Source organism: Myodes glareolus, chromosome 5 (assembly GCF_982192425.1).
Source record: "Myodes glareolus chromosome 5, mMyoGla1.1, whole genome shotgun sequence".
Classification (NCBI taxonomy): Eukaryota; Metazoa; Chordata; class Mammalia; order Rodentia; family Cricetidae; genus Myodes; species Myodes glareolus.
The window spans coordinates 6,473,625-6,487,795 of NC_142030.1; the positions used below are offsets into that span (position 1 = coordinate 6,473,625).

Genomic DNA, 14,171 nt, shown 5'->3' on the forward strand with positions numbered 1-14,171 from the left:
TGAAGAAGTATCCAGAAATGAAATGGAAGAGACACTGATAGGAAAAGAATGTTGATGTGGGACGTCCTTCTGTACACGTGTTGCTTTTATTGGTTGATAAATAAGACAAGGTGTTTGGGCCAATAGCTTAGCAGAGTAAAGCCAGACGGAAAATCAGAACAGAGATACAGAAGAGTAGGCAGAGTTAGAGAGATGCCATGTAGCTGCCAAAGGAGAAGGACATGCCAGATAGAACCTCAGGAACCACACCAGTAGGCCACAGTCTCACAGCAATACACAGATTGATAGAAATGGGTTAATTTAAGATGTAAGAGCTAGTTAGGAATATGCTAGAGTCATTGGCTAAATAGCGCTGTAATTAATATAGTTTCTGTGTGATTATTTGGGTCTGGGTGGCTGGGAACAAAAGAGCCGTCTCCGGTTACAGAATGTCAATTAGAAAAACAAAATATTAATTCTGAAATAAGACACAGAGTTTCACATTAATGCCTTCTCTCAAATGCTGCTTACGGTTGGCTCATGTAAAAAACTAGACAGGAGCATAGCAGAAAATTAAAACTCTAGCATTCACTTACAAAGATTCTTTTGGAATTATATTCCGATACACTGACCCGGTGCTATTCATCCATCTTGATAAACACGAGCTCCTCAGCTTGTGTATAAATGGGACTGCCGTAAGCTTGAATCACAGACACATGCTCTTAGCTTTTAAAGTAACACTCAATTCTACCCTGCTCATCTTATCTGTAAGGGTCATTCACATTTAATGATGTCTTGGCATGTTTTGAAAACCATGAATGTCATCCCAAGACCCTAACATTTCATCTTTTCCACACAGGCTCTCCAGCTTGAGGACTCTCTGCTAACTTCCAGGGCATTCCTGTGCAGTCCTTTCTGGATGATACCCCTTCTTGCACTGTGACTACATGTCTGTAGGTTTATATGCTTACAGAGAAGAAGGCAATAATATTCCATGCTCTAAAAAGACACATATTGCCTTCTTCTCTGTAAGCATATAAACCTACAGACATGTATATTTAAGATTAGTTCTTTGACAAACTATACAATTACATGTTCTTATCTTGACATTATTCCTATGCTTTATTGAGGGAAATACTGAATCATTTCCATTTAGTGGGTCTGTAAAGTGGTAATCAGGCAAAGAGACTCATTTATTTGCTTGTGGTAATGCAAATAAGTTCTGGTCCTGCCAACTGGTCCCTAAATGCTCCTCATACCCAATTTATTATCTTATCCCTAGAACCATATTGCTGTTTTTCAAACATGAAAATTTCATATATTTATGCTCCAGGTGAGGAACATGGCAAACAGATAAGGAAATGAATTTTAATTTGTTAACCAGATAATCCAAGGGCTGTTTATTTATTCTAAATTCTTACTTACCGTCACTGTGAAAGCACGCATGGCAGAGTCGCTAGGTGTGGCCTCCTCTGGTCTTTCTTGGTAGATTACATGGAACCGGAAGATAATGCCACTGGAGGCCTCAGGCTCTGTCCAGTTTAGCAGGACCGAATGAGCACTGGTGACTTGAGCCCATGGTGCTGAGAAACCTTCATTGGGGGCTCCATGGTCTGAACTGATGCCCACAGGCTGTCCGCCACACCCTCAGGGTTCCAGGCTCTGATTCAGTGATCACACAGTGCAGAAGGCTGCAGAGCGTCTGCGTCATCAGTGAACTCAAGAGCTCCTTCCGACCAGACAAAGAGGAGAGACTCCTCCTCAGTGTGAGCAGGATGTCTGCAAGAGAACCAGCAGAGAGTGTGGTCCCTGGGCATGTGACAATAGCTTTAGAGACAGAGGAAGAGACTGGTGGTTAGGATTGGTCCCATACCACCTTGGTTATCAAGATGAGTGTCTTCTTTCAGATAATTTTTCCTTATCATGAATCTTAATGTAGTTGATATCGTGTGTGTGTGTGTGTGTGTGGTTTTTAAAAGTGCATACAGATCATAGGAAACATGTAAATACAACATATACTTAAAAATTAGGCAACACATTACTGTGATGGTTAATATTGTCAAGGTGACGAGACCTAGAACCACCCAGGAGACAGACCTCTGGGCATGTCTGTGAGGAAACACCTAGCTTGGGTGAACTGAGTTGGGAAGACTCTGCATGCATCAAGTAAAGAATAGTCAGCATCACGTTAGAATTCCTGTGTCTTTTCTCGTGCATGGGATGTTATTTTATTCCTCCAAGTGAGGACTAAGTCATGGGTGTGTGCACAAGCAGTAGCATTCAGGTTCTACCTTTGAACACAGAACCACAGAATGGGCTATGCAATGGCTGGAGGCTGGTGTTTTGGGAATCCCAAGCCTTCTGTGGTTGGTGGATTGTGGTGCTTCCAGTGTGAGATGCTTCTGTATTCTCCGTGACCTCAGCCCTATAGAATGATAGACTGATAACGGATGGTTTCAGTGACTGCAAAGCATTGATATGGTGAGGTCGAACCTCCTGTTGTGAAATGTTGGGGTCACTATATATAAAAACACTGGAGCTAGCATACTGTGGAATGGAGAACCCACAATTCTTCCCAAGGTTTGCCTAAAATGATGCACCTTGTATTTGCCTGCAGGGCAGTTGGACAGCATTTCTGTTTCTCATGTGCCGCTTAGTTTCTCTCCATTTAAACTTTCTATTAATTACACCGTAACCCTCGAAGCAAGGAACATTCTCATTATTATTTTTTTATACACTTGTTATCATGCATCAAGAGTCACACACAAACACTGTCTTTGACTCAGCGCAGGAACACGGAGATGAATGAGCGCACTGTACCTGCAGGAGCAGAGCTGAACATGTGAAACAGAACTGTGTGCTAATGGGTGAAAGCCACATGGTAGGCGCAGGATCAGGAATTTGAGTTAGATTCTTTTAAATGGCAAAGGGCAGAGGACAACTTCCTTTTTGCTGTTTCCTAAAGCCTATTACAGTCCAGAATGGTTTCAAAACATTCTTCTAACTGCCAGAGAATAGGATTACCCAGTTCTCTTATGGGTGAGATTTTGTTGCTATCAAAACTCAGATCTCCGCATTTTCTTTTGGCAACTGAATGTATAAAACCTTCAACACAGAAGCAAGAGGAAGGGAATTGTCAGCTGTTAAGATGGTCTTAATATCTGATGCCGAGTTGGGAACAGATTCTTCTCATCCAGGTGTGAAATCATAACATGCATCTGACAGGTAGGGAGTTGTGCCTTTTATATCTCCATATTCCCAGTGTTCGAGTCCATGAAGGGTTCAAGCATTTACTTTTCAAATAAAAGGCATATAATTTCATGATATTTTTCTGCCTTTTGACCTTATCTTTATCACTTCCTCTGTCTTGTTGGGGTAGAGAGGTAGGCTGAGGAAGAAGGTGGTGGAGAGCGGGGCTCTTATCTTCTAGCTCAGTCTCTGGTGGAGAAGGGAGTGTTGAATAAATCAATATTTTCCAGGCTGTTAGAAGTCTTTAATTAACACCCTCTTCAGACACTGGGGAACACACATGCTGCCATATCAGATTAACCGGCCCCATCAAAACTCGAAGGGTGATTAAGACAAAGCAAACGACAGCATCTTTCACAAGGTAGAAACAGGGCTATGGAAAATCTTTGGCTCTGGGAATCTGGTGCTTCTCCAGCTCCTCAGTTGCTGTGCTATAAGGATGAGCAATGACAAGCCATGGAGGTGTCATGGGTACACCTCAAGGGGCTGCTACCATGCATGGGTCAGATTCTGCAGCAAGTACGTGAAATTTGGCTCTAGTGTCTGCTGCATGTCTCGGGTACTGGGTGTATCATGGAGAGGGATCAGCTCTATGTGAATCCCAGGGCTCCCGGCCAAGGACTCCAGTCAGCATCCAGAAACTGTGTCTGCTAGGGACATGATGCAATCCTATCAAAATCTGATGAGAAAACCACCGTTTCTATTTTGTCTTACTTCAGATTTGCTATGACAATTCAATTAATTTTTATTAAACATCTCATGAACTACCAAATTGAGATGTAGCCATGGTTTCCATAAAACTGACATAAAAACCCCACTGCCTGAAGGGGAATTTTAATATCTACACTATTTCAGAGATGCAATATGATAGTAACTTCAAGTTATTCACCAGGACAATGAAAGGATGTAGCCGGGTGACATATTTCTTTCTATTGATTATTTAATAAATTAACATTACAGATGAATAGCTTGCATCCCAAGGGTAGTGGTAAAAGTCAGACTCTCTTTGGGTCTGAACACACCCAGAGAAGAGGGTGAGGGAAACACTTTTTTCCCCCTAATTACTAGATGTCAACAGTTCATGGCGTAGTCCTGTTCCTCCAGAATAGTGTGTATTTACAGATTACATGTTCAGCTCTCTCTGGACAGCCATGTCACTGTTCTTTTCTTACACTTTATTTGGGCAATTCTATTTCAAAGATAGGTCACTCAATGCTGCCTAATACTATGTGGAGAATGAAGAGGAATATGAATCTGGAAAACGTAGATTTTTTTTAACAGTTGTTTCTTCTCATTTTGTGTATAAAATGGCCTCCTCTAAATGTTTTAAATACAGTTATTAGATAGCCTAGACATTGAGATCTCCATTGCTGCTTTATCAAGGAGGGTGATGCTGGGTTCTGTTGACAATGGGCACCAGAGGGTGACCAGGAAGTCACAGGAAAGAGGGACTCTCTTATTTGTTCCTTTAGTAGCTTTAGTGAGCATCTTGCCAGTAAGGGATCCCTCACCTGAGATGAGAAGACATTTCCACTATAAACTTTGTCAAATGTGAGAACACAGTTAGATTTACTGTTTCCTCCCGGAAGAGCCAGTGCCAGAAACACCATCCTAGGAATTTGGAAACCCAGTTGCCCAGAGTTCTACGTCTGGGCTTTCTCTGTTTTCGTAATTCTGCCCACTTCCTTGGTTCCCTCCACCCTCAGGATGCCTCCGGCTTCTGTGCAGCTGCCACTTTCGTGCTTCCCGGAGTTTCCGTCTCATCTTTTCAGTCACCCAATTAACACATTTGTCCTACATGGCTATTGACATTAAATCCCTTTTGTGAAAGGTAAGCGGGCTTTCTTTGCTTTCTGATTACACCCTGATTGCTCCAGAGAGTGATGATGTCTACAGAAAGAGGGAAACAGGAAAATCCCAGAGAGAGAGTGAAGTCACCATTTTGCCTTTACTATTCCATTAAAAAGTCGGACATTCAGATGATCTAAGTTTCTTCCGTAAGTAGTTTAGGGTGTAGACAAACACGGCAGCTGCTTCAACTCTGGCCTTCACTGTGGGGACATTTTCTTATTCTAAATGCTTGCCCTGCCAGCGGTTAAGACCTATCTACTATAGTTTGTGTGCGTATACATAAATAGCTTTCGGTTGTGGGTTTTTCTTTTCACAGCACTGACAAGTAATACATCTCTAAATTTTCTGATGAATATTTGTGCATCTCAAATTACGTTGCACATCTTACCTTGTGTTTAGTTTATCTCAAACAGTAATAAGATCATTAGTATGAAGAATTAAAGTTTAAGAGCTCCGTGTCCCTAGGTATGTATATACATACATGAATACATATCTAGCTATTTACCATCTAACTCAGTGCCCATATCTGCCCCCACTTTTTCACACAATGTCTTCAATTTAACAGCCCCCTTTCCTCAGTAACTCAGTTAGCTAATTTATACATTCTACAGAATCGTTTTAGTCTCCTTCTCGGAAACACCTTTCCACACCTTCAAAACTCACTTAGATTTTTTCCTTTAAAGTCTTTCAGAAGGATGGTTCATCATTTTTCCCCTTTTCACGGTGCTAAAGCGACTTTGTATGCACTTTTGACTTCTAATGCACCTAGTTCAAATATTATTATTCATTTAAAAGAGAAGAGTCTTGAGACTATAAGCCCTATGTAATTTCATCTCTGTTTACATGGAAGCTCCTAGTGGGAGGAGGCAGCTTTCCTAAGTGTTTTGTCAGTTCCGAAGAACTGATTTTGTGCCTGGAAGTGGTGAGAATTTGACCATTTGTAAGGCTGTTGACCTGATGAAGGGGGTAGATCGAGCCTCTCTTTGCAGAAGATGTCAACATTCAAGCTGGCTTTGCTTATGTCTTGACAACAGAAAGGTTACACAACACTAACCTAAACGTCCTCATTGTTTATGAAAACGCGTACAGAAAACCTACCTCCATTATGACTTGCCCTTAATCAATAAAGCAGCCTGTGTAACTGGAAACGTAAGCTGGGGCATTCATATACAAAGCCTGCCACTAACAGGCTTCAATGATCCAAGTGTGGAACACTCCCTGCAGACTCAGGTGTTTGGACACTTAACCTCCTAAAGGGGGCGCTGTTTTGGGAGGCTGGGGCATCTTTAGGATATGGGGTATAGTTGGCAGAGGTACAGCCTTAGGAGCAGGGTTGAGGGCTGTGGTTGGGCTCAGTTCTTGCCTGTGCTCTCTGCCTCCTGTTGCACCAAGACATGAACAAGCGACCTCATGTCCCCACCACTCTGGTTAGAAGCCACTTTGTCTACCTTGAACAATGTCATGCCTTCCCCACCACGAAAATGTGAGCTGAAATCCCTTTCCCCTCTGAGTCGCTTCTGCTGGGTACTTTGTCCCAGCGATGAGAAAAGTAAGTGCCGCACGGACTATTCTGTCTGTTTTGGTGGGCCATAAACGTCTTATCTCCTTATTAAGGAAAGCACTTTCTTTTTTCTTTTTCTTTTTAACAGCTCGATATGCAGCAGCAATATTAAAACAATGAAAGAGGATCACCGAGGGGGACAGTAGTTTGGGGGACCAGGGAGAACCGGCAGATGCTCTTGTAGAATGACGTCAGCACGTTGGCCTCCCGTGATTTAATGACAATATCTGCATAGGCCAAGCCTTGTCTTTGGTTTGAGCCGGGTGAACAATGGAGCAGGTTTGAGCTGTCGCCGGTGTCGCCGGGCAAGGGGCCCTGAGTCGTCATCGGATGAAAAAGAACTGTGTGTCTACATGCTATTTCTGTCCTTACAAATTTCTGATTTTTTTTTCTGTAGCTATCTAAGAAAAATTTGATATTGTTGTTGTCTAAGCACATTTAAACTTCAGCTGGAATAACTGCCAAGTGATTCATGCCTCGGTAGGTGAATATAACGATTGTATCTGGAGCCCCAGCGCGCCATTTTCATTTCACTTTAAATAAAAAACAAAATGTATCTGTGTCAGTCAGCGCCCTTCCACTGTACTCAGAGGTATCAAACAGGCTACAATTATGATGGTGAAGTGATTGTGTCACGCTGGGGGAAGGTTTATTGCGCTAGAGTCTGCGAGGCAGTAACACATTCTGTTTCATATTCCTCTTTATATCATTGTTTGGCTGTGACTAGAATAATCAAATGCCATCAAATGCTGTCAAATTCAATTGACAGTATTTTTCATTGAGGCGGCCTTTCTACATTCTGTTCCCGGTTTTCCTTTGCTGACAGGGCCGGCCGTGGGGTCCTCACTGTAATCAGGAGCTTTGTTTACAGACCCGACAGCGCTTGTGCAGCCACATCCTGCTCCCTCGGAGCGCCGGTTTCCCTTCATTCAAAACAGGAAAGTGATGCCCCTTCTTCGTGCAATTAGCGTTTGGTAATGGACAGAAAACTATTTCTGGAGAGTGGATGGGCACCTTAGATTCTACACTACAGTGCTCCGTGTGAAATGCAAGTTCGCGACAGTCATATTTATACATCCGTGTGTATTTGAATCCGAAATATTATTCTTCACACTAATCTTGGCTGAGAAGTTGGGCTTGCTCATTTTAGGGGATGCCATTTACATCACCAGAAATGCAGCCATAGTTTCTCCTTTCACTTTTTTTTTTCCTCCTACAGATTCGGAGTTGGCCATTGCAGGGTCTGAGTAATAAAGGGTTTCAAGGCCCATAGCAACTGTCTCTGAAGGGGCACGCTACATGGACCAAACAGCAGTGGGGAGTGCTGGACAGACAAGCAGGGTGGGAGAGCAGCGGGGAGGCATGGAGGAAGGTGGGCTGAACCAGTGTGGTTGTGTGGAGCTGGCTGTTGGAGTGGGTTTCATATGCAGACTCACCTGCCTGCCACACCTGTGTTTGCTGTCGTAGATGCCAAGCACACGGGGTCTTTGCTTCTGACATGCTTGGCTTTCAGCTTCCCTCTCTATCTCTCTCCCCTACTTCTTGCCCTTCTCATCTCTTCTCCTTTGCTCATGTATCCTTTCCTCCACTCTACCCTATCTTTTCTCAATCATTTCCTTTGTAATTTCTCCATTCCCTCTTTTTCTGCTTTTACTTCCTTTACATTGGAGAGATCCATGCAAGAAATTCTGCACATTCTTATATGGAGAAAAACCTGTAAACATTCCATTAGCCAACCAAGAAAAGAGGCATTAGAGTTGAATGGGAGAGTTGTGTCGGGGACTCAGTGGTAGAGCACTTGCCTATCATGCATGAGGCCCTAGTTTTGATCCCTAAAACTGCACAAACACAAAGAGGCAAACAAACAAACAAACAAACAAACAAAAACAGACAAAATGAGAAGCAAAGGCAGCAACACTTAGGGAGGAGTCACAAAGATAAAAATCAAGGGCTCTTGGGTCTCAACTGTCAAACAGATCACCACAAAAGGCCGCACAGTGATCCTTGGACAGTGTGTCAGAGTTCACAGCCTCCAGCTCAATCCTCACGGGCAAGTGCATCCATAGAACATGGATGCACCTCTGTCCCCTGTGCAAAGTGGAATATGTGTGTGTTTCTGCAAGGCCGGGATAACAAGCATTCCCCAACCACAAACCCCTCACCTGTGAGTGACATGGCTGGTGACGACTCCATTGGGCCTTTCAGGTGGCCTCTGCTTAACCTCCATGGAAGATGACCCCAGAGCCTTCAGAAGAGGGGAACTTAGACCCACTGGGGCTGCTTCGTGCGTTCTGACACATGTCCTACTGTTAACTCCACAGCCTCCTAGAAAAGTAACCCAGGGCTTTAGTAATTTGCCCAGCAAGGCAAAGTGTCACATAGACATACAGGAGGGTAACGGTGCCATGAACATTATCTATCTGAATATATTACACACGTATTTCAGTTTGGTGCTGTGGGTAACCATGGGATGTGATCATTAAAACACATTGCCATGTTTTAGATGGTTCATTCAATAACCTTCTATTCATACAGATGTGGGCAAGACACCTTGGGCTTGCCTGACCTAGTTTCTGTTTCTATTGCAGTTATCTGGCTAGATAGTGATTACATTTGGACTTGTAAATGACCCACACATCTCTTAAAAACTCAACAGTACTTAATATATTAAATCTAACTACTGATGTTCAAGCACACAGACGTTGAACCAGTAACTTTAAGTCTATTGGACATCCATAGCACAGCTCCAGGGACACGGGGATTGGAGGTCAATTTTCCCCTTAAATCAAGAGAGTGTCACCAGGCAGCTATTTCCATGCTGGACCAGGGAAAGGAAAACCCTCAAACAACCCACAGTTTGTAGGGTGGAGTCAATCAATGAATCATCCAGACCAACTTTGAAACCTGAGCCAACTCTAGGGGAACAAGACCAGGAATGTGGTAGTACAACCAACCTCACGTGGAGCAGAGACTGGTAGGCTTCTCCAAGGTGATGCAAACTACTACCATATCTATGTGAGTTACATCTCACTTTGCAACCAAGTATTATTTATCTTATATAGGCTATGCACACAAGATACAGTATTGTTTATACATCTGTCTGTTTGTTTATTTAAGACAGGGCCTTACTATGTAGCCCTGGCTGTCCTGGAACTTGCTAGGTAGACCAGTTGGCCTTGAACTCATAGAGATTCACCTGATTCAGCCTCTAAGAGTTGGGATTAAAGGTGTGCACAACCATGCCTGACCTTCTTTGTCTGTTTTAAATGAATAGTAGAGATAAATATTGAATGTGTGAAATGCTTTCTGGATTCCATGTCTTCTTCAAAATATCAGTTTATGTCTCCTCAGTCCTCTGTAGAGAGAAGAGATGGTCACATTCTGTCTAAGATAGATGTTGATGCTTCCACCTGGCCACAGCCTAAGGCACAGACCTCAGATTCATGGCATTGATTCTAAGGAAACACCACCAAATATATAGATTCATTTGCATACAATTCAACCCCCCCTTCCTTTTTGGTCTATTTTTTTCAAGACAGGTTCTCTCTGTGTAGCCCTGACTGTACTGGGACTTGCTAGAGATCTGCCTGTGTCTGCCTCCTGAGTGCTGGGGTTAAAGGTGTGCACCACCATGCTTATCTTGCAATTCAACTATTTAAATAACTTCTTCCTCTTGAAAAGTTTTAAATAACATCCAGTTTAATATATTTTCTATAAAATTTATTCTAGAATCCATTTTGTTTCATATTATCAGTGGCCTCTTTGTGTGAGCTCTGTGTATTCTTTTGAAAGACCTTACAAAGCAAGGCTTTACAAAGTCACCATTTTTATGTATTTAAATATTCATGATGTAATGCGCAGAGATGCCTAATGCTTCATTGGATGCCAGGCTGATTTCTCCGGGAAAACAGTCTACCACAATTTAAAAATTAAACATTATTCTTTGTTTTTTAAATAAGAAATTGTTTTTATTTAAGAAAAAAATTCTGAGACACTTTTTCAAACAATCCTGGGTCAGGTGTCTAAAAGAGTTACCGTTTTGGCAGGCTTGTATCCTTATTTCATACTGTGTGAATGGAACTAAGTTTTTCAGAGGGCCGATTGACAGTGTCCAACAGAGAAGGCCAAAAGCATCACACCCCCACCACTGAGTAGGATGCTGTACTGGAATTTGGGGAACCAGGATTCCTGGGAAGAGAGAGAAGAAGAGAAGAAGGAAGCATAAGTGCAGTGTGTAGAATGGTCAACTGCTCTGTGCCTTAAGAGCTATGCACACATACAAGGTTGTCACTGGAAGGTAAGGGACGGCTCTGAGTAACATTGAAGCTGCACCAAACACAAGTTGCAGAACACTACAGTGTACACTCCAAAGGCAAGAGCTGTTTAAACATTCATAATAGTCATCTTCAAAGATACACTTCTACTGGTAAATAAAAATGAAGGCACCTGTCACTTAAAACACGAGGCCATTAAGGAGGGTGTTGTATTTTCCCTACGTTTACTTAAAGTACATTAAAAAAAAAAAACCTCCACCCCAGTTTGCTTGTCACAATAATTCCTCTGTGGAGCATTGTGTAAGCACCTTGTCTGACATAGATCTTTGACATAATAACCCATAAAATATCCAAATCACAGTCTACCTGGAGAATTCCCAGGGCATTAATTATTGAGTTAGGATAGTCCACTCTGTCAGTGAGACTTATGGGCCTTAAGTACGTATGAAATTTAGGTCCAATAACTATCATTTTTCACCAGCACTTCCTAAAGAGTAGTTTTTAAAATTTTTAATCTATTCACAATCTATTCCTATAATTAAATGCCTGTTAACTTTTATTTGGTCATGAAGACACATACACTTTTTAAAGGGAAAGATACGAGTTTCGAATGAAGGCTGTAATAGAGGATCTGACTGAATGATCTCACTGACTGGGGAGTGTTGGCATTTATGGCATTAGTTACAGGCTACATATCAATAAGTGTGTCATTACTATAGAAACAAGGAAATCTACAGACAACACCACAGAGCAAATATCACAGGACCTGATGGCACATGAGGGATGAGGTCCACAGAAGGATGTCTTTGCTTGTGTTGGTATAAGCCCTACTGAGAGGAAGAGATGGCAGACCCCCGAGGTACTCAGGATGGTGTGTACTACAGATACAAACAGGCACTGGGAAGATTTTTACACTGTCAGGACTGTCCCACGGTTTCTCTTAGAAGGTTCTTTTTTTTTTTTTATTTTTGAGACAGGGTTTCTTTGTAGCCTTGGTTGTCCTGAAACTTGATCTGTAGAGCAGGCAGGCCTTGAACTCACAGAGATCCACCTGCCTCTGCGTTCCACGTGAGTGCTGAGATTAAAGGTGTGTGTCACCACTGTTCAGTCTCTTTAAGAAATCTGTTTGAATGTGCAGAACCCGACAACCCAGAAGACTGAGCAGTGTGTGTGTGTGTGTGTGTGTGTGTGTGTGTGTGTGTATGCGTCTATGAACATGTGAACAGACATGTATGGTGTGTGGGTCATGAATTCGTGTAGAGGCCAGAGGACATCCTTGGCTGTTGTTTCTCTGGCATACTCCACCTGTTCCTTTTGAGATGGGCTCTCTCACTGACCTGGAACCCACCAAGTAGGCTAGGCTGGCTGACAAGGGAGTGCAGGAATCCAATTGTTTCTGCAACCCAACACTTGAACCACAAGTGTATGCTGCATCACGCCTGGTATTTTGTCTGTTTTTAACATTGAATATGGGGCTCGACTTCAGGTTCTGATGCTTGCATGACATGATCTTTCCTATTTAAGTCATCTCTCCAGGCCTAGAATGAGCATTTTCCTTTTCAGTGTAGACTGTCCTACTTAAATTACCCACAACACTTGTCTTCAAAACTTAAATGATCGTTTTATCATCAATTCATAAATTCTTTAAAAATCTTATTACATTTTTATATATTAAATATGTGTGTGCATATGCATATTTGCATGTCTATGTACATGCACATATGTGACACCCACATGTGTGTAGAGGTCAGAGAGTTCTTCTCTGTGGGAGCAGGTTCTCTTCTGAGGGAACGGGTTCTCTTGCGAGGGAGTGGGGTCTCTTCTGTGGGAGGTGATTCTTTTCTGTGGGAGCAGGTTCTCTTCTATGAAAGCAGGGTCTCTTCTGTGGGAGCAGGGTCTTTTCTGAGGAAGCAGGGTCTCTTTTGTGGAAGCAGGGTCTCTTCTGTGGAGTGGGGTCTCTTTTGTGGGAGCAGAGTCTCTTTTGTGGGAGCAAGATTTCTTCTGTGGAAGCAGGGTCTCTTCTGAGGGGACAGGTTCTCTTCTGAGGGAGCAGGGTCTCTTCTGAGGAAGCAGGGTCTCTTCTGAGGGAACAGGTTCTCTTCCGAGGGAGCGGGACTCTTCTGCGGGAGGTGATTCTTTTCTGTGGGAACAGGTTCTCTTCCAAGGGAGTGGGCTCTCTTCAGTCTTGAGGAGTGAACTCAGTTCATGAGGCTTAGTTAGCAACCACCTTTACCTGCTGAGGCATCTTGCCAACCTGATCCTCAACTCAATGCCATGTTTTCAGCAGCCTGGTATATGCTTCCATGCACATTTTCTACAGTGATCTCAATCTCAGCAGGAGATCGCAATCAGAACGAGCTGTTTCCCCCTTCCAAGTGGATCCACTACAAGCTTCCTCTTTCAGTTAAGGGTCACACCGTGTTCCATGTCCCTAAGCCAAGGGCCTGAGGATGATTCGAGGTTACCAAGGGCTAACCTCGATTTCTTTACTCTGGGCCCCAAGTGCCCATTTGACTTTATGGTCTCTTCAGGCAATTTGGAATGTATAGGAAATCATTAACAAAAGAACCTGGATGTGTTAATAAGATCTAAGCTATATTTAGAAAGCACGGCTGCCTGGTGAATGATGGATTGATACTTGAGGCTGGGGGTCAGGGGCAGGTTCGTACAATGGCTTCAGCAGGAACAGAAACTAGACAGCAGTTTCCCTGCATTCTGTGTTGTCCCAGAGAGCAGGTGATCTCCCGTGATAGCAGAAAGGCTAATTTCACAAAGTTGGAAACTGTTATTGCTGTGGATGTGGCTCCCATGTATAGCTGTCAGCACAAAGTATCTCAATAATGTGTCAGGTGATTCAGTGAATGAATTAGACTTCAGGATAATGGTAACTTCTTGCTTTTAAAAAATATTTAATGTGGTTGCCTGAGCGTGAGTATCGTGTGTGCCGCTTCCACAGGGGAGTGTGTATCCAATCCCCTTGAATCTGGAGTTACAGGCCACTGTGAGCTGCCAGAGGTAGGAGCTCAGCATCTGAACCACGGTCCCTCGGAAGAGGAGCAAATACTCTTGAACGCCGAACACTTCCCCTTTAAAGCCAAGGAACTTTAGTCCCCATCAAGTTAAAGCCTCTCGTTCTGGATCGCACATTGGCTTGCGGTGGGCAGTAATGATATGGTCCAGCAGCCTTTCAAAGCTTATATTCCTACGCTGTGAAAGCAAAATCTTAGATTAAGCTACCAGAAAAGAGAAGCTACAGG

The 14,171-nt window shown here is 43.0% G+C and overlaps 1 protein-coding gene across 1 annotated transcript in view; it reads right to left on the bottom strand.

Moving 5' to 3' along the window:
- Positions 1-14,171, bottom strand: part of Ush2a (usherin) — a 683,507-nt gene that overhangs the window by 86,555 nt on the left and 582,781 nt on the right. The window contains 5 exon segments of the mRNA XM_087905997.1: positions 1,405-1,577; positions 1,580-1,758; positions 8,803-8,965; positions 10,676-10,735; positions 10,738-10,828. Of these exon segments, the coding sequence (XP_087762123.1) occupies positions 1,405-1,577; positions 1,580-1,758; positions 8,803-8,965; positions 10,676-10,735; positions 10,738-10,828 (666 nt within the window).